Genomic DNA, 21,453 nt, shown 5'->3' with positions numbered 1-21,453 from the left:
TTATTTTTGAGTTGTTTGACTCATTACAAGCTACCCCTTTTTCGCCTACTTATATTCCCTGGGTCCCAGTCATTTTAATTGCTTCCATGTGACAACTCTTTGAATACTTAAGGTTAAGTATTGTGTTTCCCTAAAGTCCCCCCCCCCCCCTGCCCCTGGCACAAGCTAACCAAGAGCAATTTTCCACTAGATCATCAACAGTATGATCTCTAGACCTTTGACCATTGTGGTCACCCTTTTCTGGTCCAAGATGAAATGCTGACTAAGTTCTCTCTAAAATGTAGCATCTAGAATTAAATTCTGCATCTCAAATATCATGTGACATGGGATAGTGTTCAGCAGTGCTAACAGCTTCTGCGTACTATATTTCTCATCATCCAGTCCGAGTCATCCTTGCTTCTTATGGCTACTATGTCATTTCCTTAATATCATTTCCTCAAAGAATTCCCTTTAATCCTGTTTTTAAAAAGCATTTGATGGTTGTTTTTATCATGTAATAGTTCCCTGAATAATGTCAACCTTCTTATTTTTTTTCTTCCAAGGAGAAAGACCTTTATAATAAAGATGAAGGCCTAAAAAGACTAATGAGGAGTTGATACCAAAGACAAGAAATAACATTATTAAAGAAATGCCTTAATTTCCTTAATGAACAAAGTATTTAGATTCAGATAAATTATGTCTTGGGATACTGAAAAAAAATCATAGATATAATTGTTTAGCCCCTGAGAGTTAAAGATCAAGGAAGATAAAAGAAATAAAAGATTGTTGTTGTTCAGTCCTTTTACTCATGTTCAACTTTTTGATGCTCTATTTTGGGTTTTCATGGCAAAGATACTGGAGTTGTTTGCCATTTCTCCAGATCTTTTTTACATGTTGAAAAGTGAGTCAAAGAGATTTACATGATTTACATGGCTTAACTCAGATGTGAACTTAACTCCTCATGACTCCAGACCTGGCATTCTGTTTCATTGTACCACCTAGTTATCTAACATAAGATTAATTGATTATAAATGTTTTGATTTTCAAAAAAAGGGAAGAGAACAATTTTTAAAATATAGGCCTTTGATTTCTCAGAAAATTCTAGATTATATTTTCAAATAGATGGTTTGCAAATATCTTCAAAATAAAGTGGTCTTTAGAAAGAGAAAAAATAGTAATCTACTTCATCTTTATTTCACTATTTTCAGGCTTCCATATTGCTTCCCAGACATCTTCAACCATTCTATTTTGTGTCTGTCTCCCTCATCCTTTTATTTCCCCTTTATGCATTGTTTTTCCCCTAGTAAAATGTGAGATCATTCAGGACAGGAACTACCTATCATGCTTTTTTATGGAGGGGAAATATGAAGCTTATCTTTACACAGTATCTGATAGCAAGTGGCCACTAGTGCACTCTCTACTTCTCTGTTTTTCCTCTTTTCCTTTCTCTCACTCCCTCCCCCCCTCACTCTCCTCCTCTCTCCTTCTTCCTCCACCCTTCTTCCCTTTGCTCTTCCCCTTCCCCTACTTCTTTTCCTTCATCTTCTTCCCCTCACTCTTCCCTTTCCCCTTCTCTTTCTTCCCCTCCCCATCTCCTTTCCTTTCCCCTTCCCCTTTGTCCCCTTCCACTTCTCTTTCTCCTTCCCCTTTCCCTTCTTCCTCTTGCTCTTTCCCTTCTTCCCCTTCTTTCTCTTCCCCTCCTTCCCCTTCCCTTTCCTCTTCCCCTCCCCTTCCCCTTCCTCTCATTCTTCTTCCTCTTTCCTTTCATCTTCCCCTTCTTCCCCTCACCCTTCTCTTCCCCTTCCCCTTCTTCCCTTTTCCCCTCTCTTTAGCCTTTCCCTTCCCCTTCCACTTCTCTTTCTCCTTCCCCTTTCCCTTCTTCCTCTTGCTCTTTCCCTTCCCCTTCTTCCTCTTCCCCTTCTTCTTCCCAGCTTGCTTTTCTTCCCCTTCTTCTCCTTCCCCTCCCTTTCCTCTTCCCCTCCCCTTCCCTCCTCCTTCCCCTCCTTCCCCCTTTCCCTTCCTGTTCCCCTTTCCCCCCTCTTCCTTCCCTGCCCCTTCCCTTCTGCCCTTTCCCCTCTCCTTCCACCTCTCTCTACCTCCTCATTCTCCATTCCCCTTTCCCTCTTTCTCTTCTCTCTTTCAAATAGATTTTGACAATAATCCTAAATTAGTAGATGAGTTGCTGCTTTGCATCAAACTTACATATGTTTCTGTAAATCTTTGACAAAGTATCGTATATCTTATACTATGGGTTAGACAATAATAAAGTCATATTTCTTCAGAACTAATCGGGTAGTTACACAAAAAAATAATTTTTATGAGTTCAGTGTCTACATGACAGGGAGCCTTCAATGGAGACCTCCAGAGATCTATTCTTTGTCCCGTGCTATTTAACATTTTTTTATCATTGACTAGGAAAAATATATAGATGGCATATAGGTGACACACAAATGGGATACAGAGTCAGGTTATAAAAGGATTTTGAATGACTAGAGCACTGGGTGGATGGAGGAATATTTAGTAAGATGAAATTCAATGGAAAATAAATTTGTAATTGCTCCTAAGTTGTATTAACAGGAATAGAGAAATCATAAAGACACTTTACTCATAGCAGAAATCATACAAAATAGTTCTGGAAATTAAGGAATAAGGATTGATGAATTGAAAAATATCCAATGGAGTGTGACTAGGATATTAAACTTCCTGAAGACTATATGAGATGAAGATTAGTTAGAGGAACTGACTCCCTGGAGGAGACTTAGAGTAGTCAGGTGGAAAAGGAATTTGATTTGTTATGGTTGGACTCAAAGGATAGAACAGAATAAACTGAAGTAAGTTGCAAAGATGACAAAAGAGATGAGTGATAGATTCGTACTGGGGGGGGGGGGGATTTGCAAAACATTAGAGTTATCCAAAAGTATAATAGACTACTACCATGATGGTGGATTCCCTTTTGAATCAGGGCTGAGAGGTTACTTGTTGCATACTTTATAGTCATTATTCCTTTTGTATGTAAATTAAATTGAATTGACATGGAGGTCCCTTTTGGTTTTCTAATTCTACATTTGTGAAATTATTTTAACAGATCAGATGTTTTTTGGTACTGCATCTTCAGTAGTCACTAGTTCTTTGTATTCTTTTCAATATCAATTGTTTTGGATGTTCTTTTTAACAGGATCAGAAACTCATATATTCTTAGAACTGGAAAGAAACATTTTAAAATCGATTTTCTAAAGCAGGTTCATTCATTTACTCAACCTCTTATCCTTTTATTCTTGTCTTAATGAAAGCATTGGAGTGCGTCCTATTTTAATCATCTAACATGTATGTATGAATGTATGAATATAGGGAAATTTCAATTTAATGTATTTATTTTCTTGGAAAAAAATGCTCTTCACATCAATCTTGTAGCATAATCTTCCAGAATTTTATCTATTTTATCTGTTAATTTTTTAAAATTCATACTAGTTCAAGTGATAATACTAATATAAGAAATGTTAGTTATGTAAAACAAACAAAAATAAAAGATCTATTTCCATGAATAGGAATCCAAACATTGCATTTCAGTATAATCTTCTAAAAGTAATAATTGGTATTGTGACAGAAGCAAATGTTAATTCAAAAACTGAATGGAAATTATTTCAAAGACTAGATTTCTATCAATGTAGGCATCATCTGATGGTGGAAGGGTGAGAATAAGTGGAACTAATATAGCAAATACCAAGTGTATTACTTGCCATCTGTGTGATATTTGGCAAATTAGTAGACTCCTATGTCCTGGTTTCTTCATCTGTCCAAATACCTTCCCTATATCCTTTATGGGTTTGACATTGGGGATAAATGAATTCCTAGGTGTCAGTGATTATGATGGTAACATCATTCATTTATTTTTTTTATTGATTGATTGCCTAGGTGGATTTATAGTTTGAGTGAAATAGCAAATGTTCTCTTTAAAGCAGATAAGCAACTGTTCTACTATTTATAATGTTGACTAAGTTGCCTTGTACTCTAAAGACTGAGTAAGTGTAGTGCTTAAAGATTACCACGTACTCAGGTTGACACAGCCAACAGCACTTCAATATTATCAAAATACTTTCCATACCTTACCTCCTTTATGTTTAGCAGGAACTTTGTGAGAGAGCTGCTACTGGTATTGCAAACCCATTTTTAAAATAAGACACTGAACTCTAGAGAGTTTAAGTGACTGAATCAAGGTTAAAGAAATGGAAATATCAAAGGTACTTTATACATTATATCAAGAAATAGAGGGGGTGGAGCCAAAATGGCAACAATAAAGGATCCAGTCTTAGGTGCTCTCTGATAAAACTTTGAAACTAAGGACTCTAACTAAACTTTCGAGAGACAGAACCCACAGAGGGACCCAGCGAGGCAGTTCTTCTACCCAAGGTAACCTGGAAAAGAGCAGAAAGGCTCTGCTCCCTGGGGTCAGAGGGATGGCCCGCCAGACTGGTGGCCCACCAGAGCGAAAGAACTTCAGCCTCCCAGAGGGAGCCCCAGGGCACTGGGAGCCGCAGCTCACAGTCATCCCCGGGGAGCACCAGGCACAAAGTGGGAGAACAGCAGGGGACCTCTGCCAGAGTGAGCACATGGAGCCCAGCCCTCAGGGCACACAGCAAGCAGCATAGTCTTTTGGCAGGCCTGATCTGGAAACAGAAGCAGGCAGAGCTGTAAGCAGGAGCCCCCAGGGCATGAGCCCATTGAACCTAGGGAGGGGAGTGAAGAGAGAGACTGCAGAGCTCTGTCTTCTACCCCTGGAACAGGACTCTGGGGCTCTGACCACATTCAGATCCTGATAGCAGTCCAGGCCCCGCCATGGAACAGCAGGGACCCCCCCCCCCAGCCCCAAGGCAGAGGGGGGGGGTGCATATGGTCATTCACAGACCAGGAGGGAGGACAGAGCCTCACACACTGAGACCCTTGTGGGAGTGTCCCAAAAGCTCAGGAAGCACCCCAAAACCAGGACCAGGCTGGGAAAATGAGCAAGCAGAGAAATAAGAGGAGCACCATTGAGAAATATTTTGCTCATGAGTCCAAGAAGGATCAAAATACTCAGTCTGAAGATGAGGAAGCACAAGCTCCTGCCTCTAAAGACTAAGAAAAACAGAAATTGGGCTCAGGCTATGACAGAGCTCAAAAAAGACTTTAAAAATCAAATGAGGGAGTTAGAAGAAAAACTGGGAAAAGAAATGAGAGAGATTCAGGAAACACATGAAAATGAAGTCAGCAGCTTAGTCAAGGAAATCCAAAAAAATGCTGAAGAAAATAGCATGCTAAAAACCAGCTTAGGTTAAATGGATAAAACAGTTCAAAAAGTTACTGAGGAGAAGAATGCCTTAAAAAGCAAAATTGGCCAGATGGAAAAAGAGATAAGAAAACTCTCTGAGGAGAACAAATCCTTCCGACAAAGAGTAGAATTCAGGGAGATTGATGAATTTACCAGAAATCAGGAATCAATAATTCAAACCAAAAAATGAAAAATTAGAAGAAAATATGAAATATCTCATTGAAAAAACAACTGATATGGAAAACAGACTTAGGGAAGATAATTTAAAAAATTATTGGAATACCTGAAATTCATGATCAAGAAAAGAGCCTTGACATCATTTTCAAAGAATTACTACAGGAAAATTGCCCTGATATTCTAGAAGCAGAGGGCAAAATAGAAATGGAGAGAATCCACCGATCCCCCAGAGAAAGAGATCCCAAAAAACCAACCCCTAGGAATATTATAGCCAAGTTCCAGAACTCCAAAGTCAAAGAGAAAATATTACAAGCAGCCAGAAGGACACAGTTCAAATATCGTGGAGCTGTAGTCAGGATCACACAGGACTTAGCAGCAACTACATTGGAAGCTCATAGGGCTTGGAATATAATATACCGGAAGGCAAAAGAGCTTAGAATGCAGCCAAGAATGAACTACCCAGCAAGGCTGAATATCCTCTTCCAGGCAAAAAGATGGACTTTTAATGAACCAGGGGAATTTCAAATGTTCCTTTTGGAATGGCCAGAGCTGAACAGAAGGTTTGATCTTCAGATACAGGACTCAGGTAAAGCATAGAAGTGGAGGAGAGGGGGAAAATATGATGGACTTAATGATGATGATGATGAACTGCATGTATTCCTGCATAGAAAAATGACACTGGTAATACTCATATGAACCTTCTCAGTTAATAGAGCAGGTAGAGGGAGCTTTTATAGTTGAAGCACAGGGGAAAGCTACATTCGAAGATAAAATATGGTGTAAAAATGGAGTAAATAGAAAAATGGAAATGTAATGGGAGAAAGAAAAAGGAGGGGGGAAGAGGCCAAGATATTTCATATAATAAGATTTTTCTTTATTACAATGAGCTATTGCAATGATATGGAAGGGGGGAGGCAAGGGGGAATGAGGGAACCTTTGCTCTCATCAGAGGTGGCTAGGAGAGGAAACAGCATATATACTCAATGGGGTATAGACATCTGGAGTAAGAAGGAGGGGGGAGCAGGGGGAAGGGGTGGGGATGTGAATAAAGGAGGAGAGGATGGACCATGGGGGGAGAGTGGTCAGATATAATACATTTTCTTTTATATTTTTTGCCAGGGGCTGGGATTGGAAGGCCTGTCCAGGACCATAGGGCCAGGTGGATGCTGGGCCTAAGGGGTGGTAAGGGGGCTCAGGGCCTCTTGGCCCCAGGACCAGGAATTTGTCTGCTGTGCCACTCAGCTACCCTACAGCAGAGTCATAGTGAAAGGAGAGAGAAAATATAGTGCATGGTAGTGGAGAAATAAGAAAGGAGGGAGTTGTGATCAGCAATGGCAACAGTGGAAAAATATAGAAGTAACTTTTGAGATGGACTTACCATAAAGAATGTGATCCACCCGTGACAGAGTTGTTGGTGTTGGAACAAAGACTGAAGCACATTTTTTATTATTATTATTTGGGGGAGGGTGCAGGGCAAATGGTGCTGGGTGGCCTGCCTGGAGATACATAGCAGGGTGATCGTTGGTTGTCTGAGGCCGGATTTGGACCCAGGTGGTCCTGGCTCAAGGGCCAATGATCTGTCCACCACCCAGCCACCCCTACCATTATTACTATTTTATTTTATTTTGGGTCTTTTTTTTTCTTCTTTTTGGTTTTTGCATGGCAGTGGGGATCGGGTGGCTTGCATGTCACACAGCTGGGTAATTGTTGGGTCTACAGGGCTGGATGTGAGCTCGGGTGATCATGGCTCCAGGGCTGATGCTTCATCCATTGAGCCACCTGGCCATACCTACCATTATTACTATTCTTTTTTTAATTTTAATTTTTTTCTCCCCTTTACTTTATCACTCAAGCAAACCTATATTTATGGGGCAGGGGGTATTTCATTTACTCTTAAACAAGAATATTTTATTAATGTAAAAAAAATTGTACAAAATGAGAATAAAAAAATAAAAAGAAAAAGAAATAGAGAAAGAAAAGTTGTTTCTCTCATATAAATGTAAAGTAGGAATGATCTAGTGTTTGAAAAGTGGTACTACAATCCTCAGTGATGTCCCAAAATTCTTAGTATAATTTTTAACTTTAACAAATTAGTCTAAAAATTAATAAAGTAAAATTATATTAAGACTTTGGAATCTCTCTGCTTAATGGATAGAAAAGCATAAGAATCTTCTTATAATAGGGAAGAAATCAATAAAGCAAAAGTTTTATATATTAGGACTTATGTCACCCAATCAAGAAAAAAATTATGAAGTGAAAGAAAATGAAAGAGAGCACTTTTAACCAATGGATGCCAGATAAATGGAATGATAAAGGTCAAAGGAGAGAAAGGGACCAGATTGTTGTGGGAAAGACCTGAAATAAATTTGACACAAGGAATCACATTTTTATTGCACAAATTTTTAGTGATTACAATGAGTTTTCCAGAGAGGTTGTAGATCTTATTTAATGAAAGAATTCAAGTTTGAGATATTCTCAAATGATTTCAACATAATTCTTAATCATAAAAGAATGGACAGGTTATTCATATCTGCTCTAGGTTTGTGACTATATTAATAGTTGCAAAATTCTAAACTTGATTACAGTAGAAAAGTTAGAAATATGCTGGTATTTCTCAGGACAATAGGGAACAATACTATAAATTATTTATCTTTCTAATAATAAAGTTGAAAATGATGGAGCATAATTTCTTCTAAACTTATTAGATTATTGGTGATTTTGGATAGCATATAACTGGAATTTTAGAGATTATCTAAACATTTTATTTTACAAGTGAGTGAACTGAGACCTGAAAAAGAACAGTTGTTTCTTCATGTTCCTTGAATTAGTAAGTAGCCAATCACAAAGTCAAAACCTAGTATTCTGAGTCTGTCACATTTTTTCCCATTGCTAATACAGCCCTTTAGGATCAACTTCCCCCTTAAGTCATGATCCTTTTATTGGGATCATGAAATTTCAATCAGAAGTTTCAACAAAATATTATTTTACTTGAATTCTGTGTGTGCAATTCATTTTTGTACAAATACAACATACATACAGAGAAATGTTCATATATGCATTTATATGCACATACATTTATGCTTGTTTTCTGAGAGATAATGAAAAAAGTTTGTCAGATTTATAACTTCACTCTAGTTGCCTAAGAACAAAATGTATTTCATTGTAACATTTTTTAAATTTTATTTTGAACAGTGGGATGCTGTGTTCACTAGTATTTTTCTTATAATTTTCATGGTCATTTAAAATTCTTCAGTGCATTGTTGAAACACATAAGAATGTAAAAGCAAACATAATGAAAAAAAGCCACAGGTTGTTGTTAATTTTTGGCATTGTGTAATTAAACCACTTTTTAAATGTTATCTTTTGCCAGTATCTAATTAGTAAAACCATCTGTTGAAGTAGTGCCAACCCATCTGTCTTTAATGTTGTTCTCTTCATTTTTATAAAAAGTCTTCCTTTTTCTGGTCCCTGTCTAATTAACTTCTCTCACTGTAGAATGTAATAGTACATAACTTTGCTTACACATTTCTCAATATGTGTGTATGTTTGTGTGTGTATGTATGTATCACACACACATAAACACACACATGAGTACCTGCTTGTAGCTTATAGATATTGATAATATATATATATATATATATATTAAATATCCATTTATCATGTACCAGATATCAAAAAATGCTGGAGATGCAAAGAAAAAAGTAAAAATTAAAAATAACATGCAAAAGAAAAAATAAATAGATACAAAAAATAAGTAATCAACAAAGTGGAAAATAAGAATGATTGGGAAAGGTTGTAGAAGGTGATATTTTAGCTGAGACTTGAAGGCATGAAGGGCAATCAGAGAAAATGTGCAAAGAAAGGAAAAGGACCTTTTTATGCAAGGACTGGTAAGAAGGTCAGGTTCACTAGACTAAAATGAGGAGTGGGATTGGGGATCAATATAAGTAAGATCATCAGAAGTGGGAAGGGAATGATTAAGTTATGAAGGTCTTTTAATGCCAAATAGAGGATTTTATGTTTGATTGTTGAGGTGATAGGTAATCATTGGATTTTAATGAGAAGTAGATATTGATGTGGTTGAACCTATGCTTTAAGAGTATCACTTTGGCAAGTTAATGGATGATATACATACATACAAATATACGTACATAGAAGACGAAAAAAGAGTCAATTATGGGTCCATGAATATGGTTGCCAGTATGTATGCATGCATTTTTATATCTATATATATATATATATATACATATTTATGCATGCATATCAACTCATATAATAATCTTATTACTTCTCACATTATATTCTGAATTGTCTTTTCTGCTATTCTTGTAACTTCATTTTTGTTTATATTTAGTGTTTTAGCATGAATGAATATCAGTAAACTAGAATTTTATTGTAGTGAGAGTGAAAATGACCATATCTGTAATCTCATACCTTGCATGATGATATCCTAGATAGCAGAAATATTTTCATTCCATTAAAATAAATATTTTATGATTGAACTCAGATAGAGTTGTACATATAGATATACCTGTTGGTATACAAATATATATCTTTAACTAGAATTATAAATAATTTGAAATCACAGACTTACAAAATCTTTTTTTAAGGTATTTTATTTTATTTTTTCAAATTGCTGCAATAATAGTTTTCAACATTCATCTTTTTGTAAGTTTTTGAGTTCCACTTGTCTTCCCTCTCCCTTTACTGTAGCAGCAAATAATCTGATAAAAGTTGTACATATCCAATTCAGACTTATAGAATCTTAAATGTTATTGTACACCAGAAGAAATATATTAGTAATTATTTAAATATATCATGTTATAGACAAGAAATTAATATTAGGTGATTGGCTCACACTTAACCATATTAACTTATTAGAAAAGATTAGTAAAGAAGTAAACTCAATGCTCATTGAACATCCTGCATCTAGAAATCTACACTGAACTGACTAGGGAAAAATTAATCCACACACATAAATGCTGCAGTCAAAATATGCATGCATAAACATATATATATATATATATATCTGTGAGAATATGCAGGAAATTGTATATAACATGAGAATTTAGTTTTAATAGACTAATAAATACATGCATAATCCTATTGTATATTTATGATATATATGAATAAATGTATATCTATAATCACTATATGAATGCATATTGATATACATATATAAGTATGTATGTGTATATATGCATTTACTTAATTTGTAATTCATTACATATGGAATTCTCTCAACTATAAGATGAAGAAGATTGATCAGTCTGATTTTAGAAAGGATTTCTTCCCTTTGTCAATTAAATCAGGCTCATACTCACAATACACACACTTAAAAAGTGACACAACAAAATTTTGAGAAGTAATCACTTAAATCTAAGATAACATTGCTGGAAGTTATAACAACAAGAAGATAATGATGATGGTGGTGATCACAGTGGAGTGGTGGTGGTGGTGGTAAATAGTAATGATAATGATGATGATGAAAACAATAAGAGCATATTAGTACTTCAAATTTAGAAAAACATTTTCCAGATATTGTTTCATTTTATTCTCACAACAACCTAGCTAACTAGATGCTATTATTATTCCCATTTTACACATGAGGAAATTTAGAAAGTATAAGAGACTTGCCTAGCATCTCACATCTTAAAAAGTATTTAAGTTATATTTGAACCTACTTCAGTGCTTATGGAACAGTGGTCAAAATACTGGGTAATATATATATATATATACCCCTTCTCCATGCAAATGAAAATATATATTAGTTGGATATGTATAAATATAGGTATAACACATAATTCACAAATTATATGTATATGTGTATTTATAAATATATTAATTATATTATTGTATTATATCTATATTTACATGATTTTGAAATATAAAATCCATGTAATTCATGTATAAATACATATCATATGTTTTATTTGGTTTGGTATGTATATATTCTGAAGATTTTGAGTAGTGTGTTTGATAAGCTCCGGATGAACTATAGCTCTACTATTTTCCAACACAGTGATATTTGATAAGTTACTTAAATTTTCATAGTCTTATATCCTTTTGTACAATCATAATTTTAGAATTACCTGATACTTAAAATAACTTCCAGTGCTGAGTTTATATTTGTATCTACTTTAATTTCTTCAAAACATAAGAAATTCTACTATAATATCATCAGATTTTTGCTATTTTCTTTAAGATCTTACAATATTGTTTACTGCTGGGGTCACCTTTGTTTCTCTGTCTATACCAGGAAAGAACAAGTTCTGGCAGAGCACACTTAGTAAGTTGAAAGTACTTTGAGTGTGGGCACATTGGAAACTTGCACTTCTGTGACCTGCAGACCATCCTAACTAATTTTGGAGAAAGGTTCATTACAAGATAGCCAAAAAATGATGCTTTTTTCCCTTCCAGCAATTTTAAACTTGCTAAAAGTAAAATAAAGTGCCTAGAACATGTGAATCTCACCCTAACCCTGTGATACAATATTATGCTGTAGTTATTTCTTTAAAATAATTATGTCATATGGCTATGACTAATATCAGTATAGCAATATATTTGTAATAATAATAAGCTAATAGCAATAAGTACAGATATTGTTATCCTTCTCTTAGGAGTGAATGAAAACACTGGTATTAAATGCTGACTATGTGTTGAGCACTGTGCTAATTGCTGGGGATTCAAGTCAAAGAATCATTTTATAGATGAGAAAACTAATTCAGAAAAACTAAATTAACTTTAATTACAGTCTAGTGTCAGAAGGCAAAATTTGATTGAATTCCTCTCCATCTCTGAAGGAATCAAGCAATGATGACATTATAGATATTTGAATAAATTAGAGAAGAACTAGTGAACACAGCACTGGACCAGAAATTAGTTTCTCAATAAATTTTTATAATACAATTTAGAAAAGCTTTAATAGCATGAAATGTAGAAAATAAGAAAATGCATTTAGAAGAATAGCATATCGATATGATATAGCCAGTTATTGATGGTATTGCCATGCTGATTCTACTTAGCTTAAGGTTTGCTTATATGGGAAAATGTAATACAGAATGAAGGGATAATAATGAATAACTGACATGGTCAACTGCAACACTTTAATTTTTGTAAAGCAATTTACATAAATTATCATTTGTTATCCTTATAACAGTTATATGAATGGGATACCAAGGTTATTTTTCCTATTTTGTGAATAGCAGACCAAGTTCAGAGAATTTTAAATCAGTTGCTCATGGTCACACAGTTAATGAATATTAGATGAATCATTCCATCTCAAGTCTTCTAAACTTCAAGTCTGGCTTTGTGTCCTTTCTCACTGCTGGAAGACGACTTCCATATTAGATACGTCAGTTTCACATTAAATATATAAATTTCAGATCCTTATGATATGAACTGAATAACATAGAATCGACACTGGAGAATAAGGATTAGTGTGCAAGAATGTATTTGGATATAAAGGAACCTGTCGAATAGGAATCTAACTGTAATGCTATTCAGTAGTGTTTTGTTTATGTGAGCTTTGCTATTTTCACGTCATTTTGCATTATGATCTTTGTAATGACTGTGTAAAGTAGGCAGATCAAGTAAGATCTCTATTTTTATATATCAGGAAACAGTCTTTTCCATGTCACAGATTTAGAAAATAGCTAAGCCTTTCCTTTGATCTCTAGTCTAATGTGGGTTCTTATAGACTGACTGGACTGCTTCAGGAATTCACTAAATGTGAAGTAGAAGCTTTTAATTCAGGGTGAAGATGATTGTCTAAGACTTTTAAAACATCTTGTATTTTGATTCAATCATTCAGTCACCCATTATAGGAATCAATTTTTCAGAATTTATAGATATTCTATTGTGTAGCTCTGTGATTTGACTTCAGCCTTGTTCTCATACACTATATGTATAACTGAATGGGTTATATGTAATATATATCCTAGGAACCATACAATGCTTGGAAAAAATTACAGAACTCTGAAGTGGACCACCTATTGCAAATTTATAGTAAGTTAAAAAAGAGAAACACAGTAAGGGCAGGTAGTGCTTTGGAGATACCATCCAAATAGATCAGATCACAGGTCATTTGAGTGTATTACCAAATTTTGTAGAAAATATTTCAAATGCTAGGTATTTCAAATATGTTAGTGCAGTTTAAAGACAGCTAGGTAGTCCAGTTTATTAGTGTACCAGGCCTAAAGTCCAGAAGACCTATGTATAAATTTAGCTTCAAACACTTACAGGATAAGTGAAAGTGAGCCCAGGCAAACCAGGTTCTTTCAAAATGTTAGCTATCATCATTATCATCATCATTATTATTATTTTTAGCAGTAGTAGTAGTAGTAGTAGTAGTAGTAGTAGTAGCAGCAGCAGCAGCAGCAGCAATAGTGGTAATGGTAGTGGTAGTGGCAGTGGTAGTGGTAGGTAGTGGTAGTGCTAGTGATAGTAGTAGTTTGTGTATATTTTGGAACACTATGAACCAAGATTCCTACCATCACTACTTTATTCTTTCAACATAACCACTGTCTTCATTTAACTCTATATGAGTAGCTATTAGGAAATAATACTTCTATTTGTGATGACTCCAGCAAATGTTTTAATTAATTAAGTAAGAAACATATAATTTGATCCAATCACCATATTGATCAGCTTCAATAAAGGTCATTCTCTCAAATCAATTAACATTATAATTATGACTGAGTACAATTGTTTACCTACCTTTGTAATTCTGATAAAAGAAAACATATCAATAGCACACTGTAGAAACTGTGATCTACTACAAGTTCTCATTAAAGTAACTTTGCCCATTAACATATTACTATCACAAATAGCATCATGCCCCCAGAGAGTGAATCCTTGAAGATTTCTAATACTTCATCCTGATTAAGGACCTTATGTTCCAGATTATTATTCCCTTATATCTTGGATAGAATAATACAATGTAATACCCTCTCATTCTTGTTTGTAATAAAGAAAGGATTTTTTTCTTTCTGCTCTTTAGCTAATATTTGTCTTGTGACTACATGAAGCATTTAAGCCTACCCCAATTTCTCTGCTACCTTTTGTTTGTCTTTTCTGAAATGGAATCTGAACAAATCTCATGACATTTGATAGGGATTCTTCCCTTTCTACCCTTTGAGTGGATTAAAATTCCTGCATCTCTTTTACTTGTTGAATATAAAAATCAGTATTTCACCTTTAAAAGATCATTAAATCAATAAGAACCATCAGAATATTTATTTCTTTAAATATGCTTTGCATTATATATTTTCTAATGTTATTGTTTTAATATAAAAGCACAATTTGTGCTTCTAAAGATAGGAAATAAAAAATGTCAAAGAATCTCTTTTGCTAATATACTTCATTACTATTACATTTTGATAAATTTGTATTTGGATTCTTGCCTTTACAAATATACACAAAAATAGGATAAAGAGTACCAGAGTTATCTTTAAACAATAGTAACATTTTTATACACAAAACTTTTTTTTCCAACTCTTAATAGTATATGGTATATGGTAAAAGGTAATGGAAGTATAGTTAATCTTACTTTAAGATGAACAAACAGATCAACTAGTTAAGCAATTAGTTGAAAGTCACATAGAAAAGGTAATTGAATTTAATGTCACAGGGGCTGGGTTCTGCTATTTGCTGCTTCTGTGACTTTTAGTGAATTGCTATTTTTTAATTCTCTGTACCTCAGTGTTCAATTTGTCAAATGAAAGAACGTGACCAATTGATTGATCCAGTTCTTTATTATTTTCAATTTATGATTCCATGACAAATTGGTATCAGGACTGACACTCTAATCTCCTGACACCAAAATATGGGTTCTATGAACAATAAAATTGACAAGTCTTTAAAAAGCATTATTAAGAAAAGACCTTGTCTGTGGATCAAATCTGAGTTTTATCTGTTATGATAGTGTATCATTGCAAGACTGACAAGCATAACCATGTTTCATGCTGTTATCTCTTTCTGATGTTTTCACATTCCATACAAGCATTTGTCATAATGGCATGTAATTAAAGGCAAACAAGTTTAAAATTAGATATAAATCAGTTGTTTTTAAGTAAAGCTGACTTTATCTATATTTCAGAATTATGAGCATTGGGTCATTTAGTAGACAACATGGAAAAGAACAGTTTTTAGATGATTGGAAAGCACATGGTGTATATTTTAAAGGATTGTTCTTTGGATAAAAAGTCTATCTTGAAAATTTATTAAGGAGTTATGTTTGTAAAGTTAAGTATATATTATATTCTTTTTGATAATCTCTATGAGAATCATTTTTATAATATTTCTTTTTTTTTAACAAGGCAATGGGATTAATTGACTTGCTGAAAGTCACACAGCTAGGTAATTACTAAGTGTCTGAGGCCTGATTTAAAATCAGGTCCTTCTGATTCCAGGGCTAGTGCTCTATCCACTGTGCAGTCTAACTGTCCTTCATAATATTTCTAACAGAGTAATGTCAGACTGTTTTCTTTAAATTCCTTATCTTTATTTTTAGAAATAGTAATATTAACAAATTTGTGAAATGAAATTAAAAGTTATTATGTTGTTCTTTCATCTAAATTCACATCTAAATACAAATTAAAAAAACCTCTCATATCAGACATTTAAACCAAAAAATAGGTCTTTTATTGGTATGAAATTCTGCTCCTTTAGAAATTCAACTATAACAGAAATATAATTAATGCAGATAATAGAAATAATGGACAGAGAAAAATATGTGATATTTTTCTAAAAGAGTGTGTATATCTCTCATAACAAAAACAAACTTATCTTAAACTAAAATAATCTTGGAAAAGATTTGAAAAAGCACATCACCATATGTAATAAAGTAATATCTGAAGGTATTTTTTTCTTCCTCCTAAATGAACTTTATTATTTTAAGCAATTTCAGAGTCTACTAGTAAGGAAAGATCAGATATCTAAACATCCTGAAATGAAGCCAATATGAATTGGCTTTGGTTAGTATGAGAAGGAAACCTGTGGTTCTAATTATTAGGTCATGGTTTGTATTATTTAGTGGTTATTTTTAAAATCACAAGTATCTCTGCCAAATGCAGCTCCCATATTATTTGTCTACATAATCATTTCTCCTCAAAGGGAAAAAATATTCATTGAAAGGCAAATTAAATTTAAGTCAATGGAATTAATCAAAAACTTATTCTGATAAATATTTTTAAATTTTGAGAGCAAAAATAATGTATTGTAAAAAAGGATAGTACTTAGGTGAAAATTTAGATTAATTCTCAGTGTTACAAAGTTGAATGTTTTAAAAGAAAAACTTGAAGGGAGAAAGAATTACACAGCACAGGATATACATTATTTGTATTCTATCAGACCATGTGAAAATAAAGTATTATTTGATCATAATATTGCTAAACATCTGGCTGGAAACTGTAAAATTCAGCTTTGGTACAATTTTAAAGTTATATTTTTGATTTAATGAATTTATGGACTGGTAAGATCTGCTAGGGATGTTTTAAAGGGAGCATGTTCAAAAGGCTCTGTACTAGAGAGTAAAGGAAAATGCATGCATTTATGGAAAGCAGAACTGAAGATCATCCAAACATTTTTTCAGTCTTCTTGAATTCAAGGCATCTTAAAGCAGTATCTAAAAGTCTTGGAAATTGTACCTCTACTTAACTTTTCAGATAAGACACACCTATTTGTCTTTGATCAAGTAGTCATAAATCACTCCCTTTGTTTCATAGCTTGTCAGCTGTTGCAAATTTGGGGAATAATGAGATAGTGGATAATCTTTTTTTAAAAAATAATTTATGGGGAACAAACATCCTTTTGTAGAAGTAAGCCACCATACAGCATAATTGATTGCTTTATTCAATACAAACATTTTGGTTTCAATTAATATGTGAGTGATTTTCTATCCTGATCTTTCTAACCAATAAGGTATAGTTTAATCTTATGAATATTTTATATATATATATGTATATACATGCATATTTATTTACAGCTGTCAATGTATCTATCGATCCATCTATTTCTATATCTATTTCTCAAGCCAAACTAGAATATTTAAAAGATTTTTTTCTCTGTAGGCTGTGGAGTGGGAGTGTGATGAAGCTACTAAAAGAGCCTGTTACAGCAAGGGAAAATCTAAGGTAAGGATACAACAACCTGATTCTTAATCCAGAATTTATTTTTGATTGTTAAATTATATATTGTTAATAAAATCTTTTTCTCCTTGTTGCTGTTCTTTGCTTTCTTCTTCCTTCTTCCTTTTTCCTTTTTTCACAATGATGTATTCCACTCAAATTGGGGATATGTTATCTTGCTATGTGTGACTTTATATGAATAAATGTTGCCTAATATCACATGCTTTATCTCCCATTCTTTTCCTCCAGTTTTTGAGGTACCAGAGTTCCCGTTGCTCAGAATTTTTTTTCTTTTTCTTAGTCCTGAAACCCATATCCATGTTTCATTCAGTAAAATAAACTGATTTAGGGACAGCTAGGTGGCACAGTGGATAGAGTGCTAGCCCTGGAATCAGGAGGAACTGAGTTCAAATGTGACCTCAGTCACTTAATAATTACTCAGCTGTGTGACCTCAGGCAAGTCACTTAAACCCATTGCCTTGCCAACCCCCCCAAAAAACTCAAAATAAACTGATTTAACTATGAGACCAAGAAATTTGTTCTTGGATGAATTTGATGGTGTTGTCTCTCTCTGTTTTCAAAATTTATTATAGTATTGTAATTAGTACTTTTAGAGAGTGCAAGTGTGTACCTTCCTTTCAGGGTTTTAAGTGTATACTTGATAGGTTGGAATAGCTTTTCCTAATGAGATGTGCTTGGACTTCTTTAATTTTGGATATTTTCCCACAATCTTAGCTACCTATTTAGGGTGCCACTCCCATTGTCATCAACTAACTTTTACTAAGAGATATTTTCTTTGAAGTTACAAGGACACACAATCATAGTAAGATAAAATATCATTTTGGAGAATGAACTTCTCATTCTCCAATTCTACTTCATCTTCCATCAAAAGGTAGGAGATATATTTCATTATTATTAAAATGAAATCACAATTGCTCACTAAATAGCAAGGTTCAGCATAATCCTTTTAAGATATGACCCAACTGGGCATTATTGACTTTTAAAAGAATTTAATAACCCATTGTTATAAGCATTGCACAATACTACACTTGTGTACCTATTCCTTAGTGAGATCTTGTCTTCTGATATATAACTAGGTATAGGAAAAGCCTCAAATAAATTTATTAGACCATCAAGTAACTGTAAAATTTTTTGTCCACTAAAAGATAGTGGGGGCCAGATGTTTCAATACCAGATTATGTTTTTAGTATATATCAATCTCCGTGCCAAATAGAGTAAACATAACTTTTGCTATCTTTCTCCTTATATAAATTCTGCTTCCTTTAATCACATTTCTATCTAATATAAAATTTAAATCATTGAAAAATACATTTTTACCATCTCTGTAAGGAGTGTCCTATTAGTTCATTTTTTTCCTGAAAGGAAACTATATTCAATTTATAAAAGAGCCATTAAAAGAAAGTTAGTTTTGATGTGCAGCTACTGAACCCCTTGAATAAACCATACCTGAAAATAGGTTTTAGCTTCCTGAAATATTTCCTGTTTGGCCCATAAATGGTGGAGGTATTGAAGTGTAGTTTAGGAGTCAAGAATTATTGACTCTAGGTACCAATCCCTATGAGGGGAAAAAATAATCTCGCATCCTTGGGAATGCCCTTCTCTTCTGTTCTCCCCTGTAGTTATCCGCATGGATGAATTTATGCTCTCTTTCTTTATTGATGAACATTGTTTGAAGACTGTTCCAGTCACAGATTAACACCAAACACAAGAAAATACCATGTTAATATCATCAATTCATAAGGAACAATTTCCATTAAAACTATCATTTTATCACAGAGACGAGGCTCAAATAAGTCTTGACATATACATAGATTTTAATTGTATATAATTACATTGTGAAGATCATATGAATTGAAATGGATTTTTTAATGACTTAGGAAATTATTTTAATCTTACTTTAAAATTCTGTCTTTGGCCATGTTTTCTAAATCATATTTTTATTGGCTATAACCCCAAATGGCACATTTTACATACGTTCAGAAGGAACTTCTTTGGTGACCAAAAAATAGCTCAAATAAAATCTATGGTTTACATGGTTTGTTCTTTCAGTTTAAAGATATAAAAGCAGACCATGTCATTGTGATTCTAAGAAATGAGAATTTTTGTATGCTTAGAATGAAAAGGTATTGGCTCTTATCAGCTGTGGCTCTTCAGTGGAGTAACAACTCCTCTTTTTTTTTTTATAGCTGACTGGCTACTTTGTAAACCTGTTATTGAGTTATTTGTCTTTTGAGAAACTGTGTATCATTCAGCAAATATACCAGTAGTGGAAAAAGTACAGGAAACTCTTGTATCTGAATTTGAAGAAAGTCATGTTAAGACTTAATGAATTTTGCCAGTTTGAAGATTGTCTTACTAAGTTTTCATGAGCATTTTAGCAAAGGGAGCAAATAATTTTGCCAATGATATTCTTTTTTGTTTGGTAAATAGTTTTGAAAGCCTACTATCAATATTATTTGAAATACATTTATCAGGTAGTTACCATATAGAAAAACCATGTTCTAAATTTCATAAAGAGAAATCCAAGACTCTCTTCTCTACAGAACATTAAGAAAATCAATACATAAAAGTAGAAATAATTTAAATACAGTATCTTTGCTTCTGAATATTCTCAAATTATGTTAATTTTTTAACTTGTTGGCAATGTAGTGCTTCTTTCATTATCTGGGCATATTCAACAGGTGAAATTAGGATTATAGAAATGCATTATAACTTCTATTTCTTCTGTAAAATTGTTACATTTATACTTTACTTTCTTTTGATCTAAATTCCAATAATAGCTTCCATAAAATTTCTACTTCTTCTGACACTCTTTTGTATTTATCTAATTATAGAATTTATGAGTCTTTTCTACATTCTCTAAAAGTCTGATATTTTTGTACTTAATCTTAAAATAACTGTGTTGTCATTCTATGGTTTCTCACTTCTGCTCATTTTATCTCTTCTTTAACTGAAATATGTTCTTGTAAAAATATATGAAATATTTTTCCTTAGTTATTAAGCTAAACAGCAGTTACTTTAAAAGTTATGATAAAATCCTTCTTGTTTATTTGTTCATTACTTACTTTGAGGGTGAAATATTAGCTTTAAAATTTTTTATTTGAAAAGACAAATTTAAATGAAATAATAAAATTATTGATATACATAAAATATTTTTAAATTCCTTGATAAATAATCTTAAGATTTATTTCTAGGAAGGTAATCATGAAAAATTAGGTTCTCTCATGTTGTCATTAATCAATATTCCCAATGATTTCCAAATAGTGTCAATGAACCATTTTAAAATAAAAATTGGCATAAAATCTTATTTGAAAAGTAAAAGATAACTTTATCATGAATATGAAAGACATTTCCTATGCTTAAAAAGTCTTCTATTCACACTTTTCTTTCTTCATTTGAGAGTGATTAAATTCAAGTATAAAAAACATTTATTAAGAATTTGTTATTTATATGACCCTGTACTTGGTGCTGAGCATACAAAACAATTAAATTTATAAAAAGTTCTACCCTAAAGAAGATTAGATTATGCTGGGGAAAGTGAATAACAATGAGGAGAAAAGTAAAGGCCAGAGTAGGAAAATCACTCTCAGGAAGATTAGAAAAAGTTTGTGATAGGAAATATCAGAGCTGATCCTTGAAGGGAGGCTTATGATTTTAACTGATAAAAGTGAGGAAGAGTCATAGAAGCAGAAGATGAAATGCAGAGTATGGTGGTCTGGCTTATTTAGGCTATATAGTGCATAAAATGGCAGGGGGTATTATGTGAAACAAATGAAGAAAAATAGGCTAGACTTGAACTTGATTTTTAAAATTCTAATTTATGTTAAATTTTCAGAGATTAGT

At 33.2% G+C, this 21,453-nt stretch overlaps 1 protein-coding gene across 3 annotated transcripts in view; it reads left to right on the top strand.

Moving 5' to 3' along the window:
• Positions 1-21,453, top strand: part of SEMA5A (semaphorin 5A) — a 712,145-nt gene that overhangs the window by 342,730 nt on the left and 347,962 nt on the right. For all 3 annotated transcript variants that reach the window (XM_074208091.1, XM_074208090.1, XM_074208089.1), the window contains one exon: positions 17,533-17,595. In XM_074208091.1, coding sequence (XP_074064192.1) covers positions 17,533-17,595 — 63 coding nt within the window. The remainder of the gene's footprint in view (positions 1-17,532; positions 17,596-21,453) is intronic.

This window comes from Macrotis lagotis, chromosome X, assembly GCF_037893015.1.
Source record: "Macrotis lagotis isolate mMagLag1 chromosome X, bilby.v1.9.chrom.fasta, whole genome shotgun sequence".
Lineage (NCBI taxonomy): Eukaryota > Metazoa > Chordata > Mammalia > Peramelemorphia > Peramelidae > Macrotis > Macrotis lagotis.
Note: the sequence above shows the minus strand (reverse complement) of the source record. Positions and strands in the feature narration are given on the sequence as shown.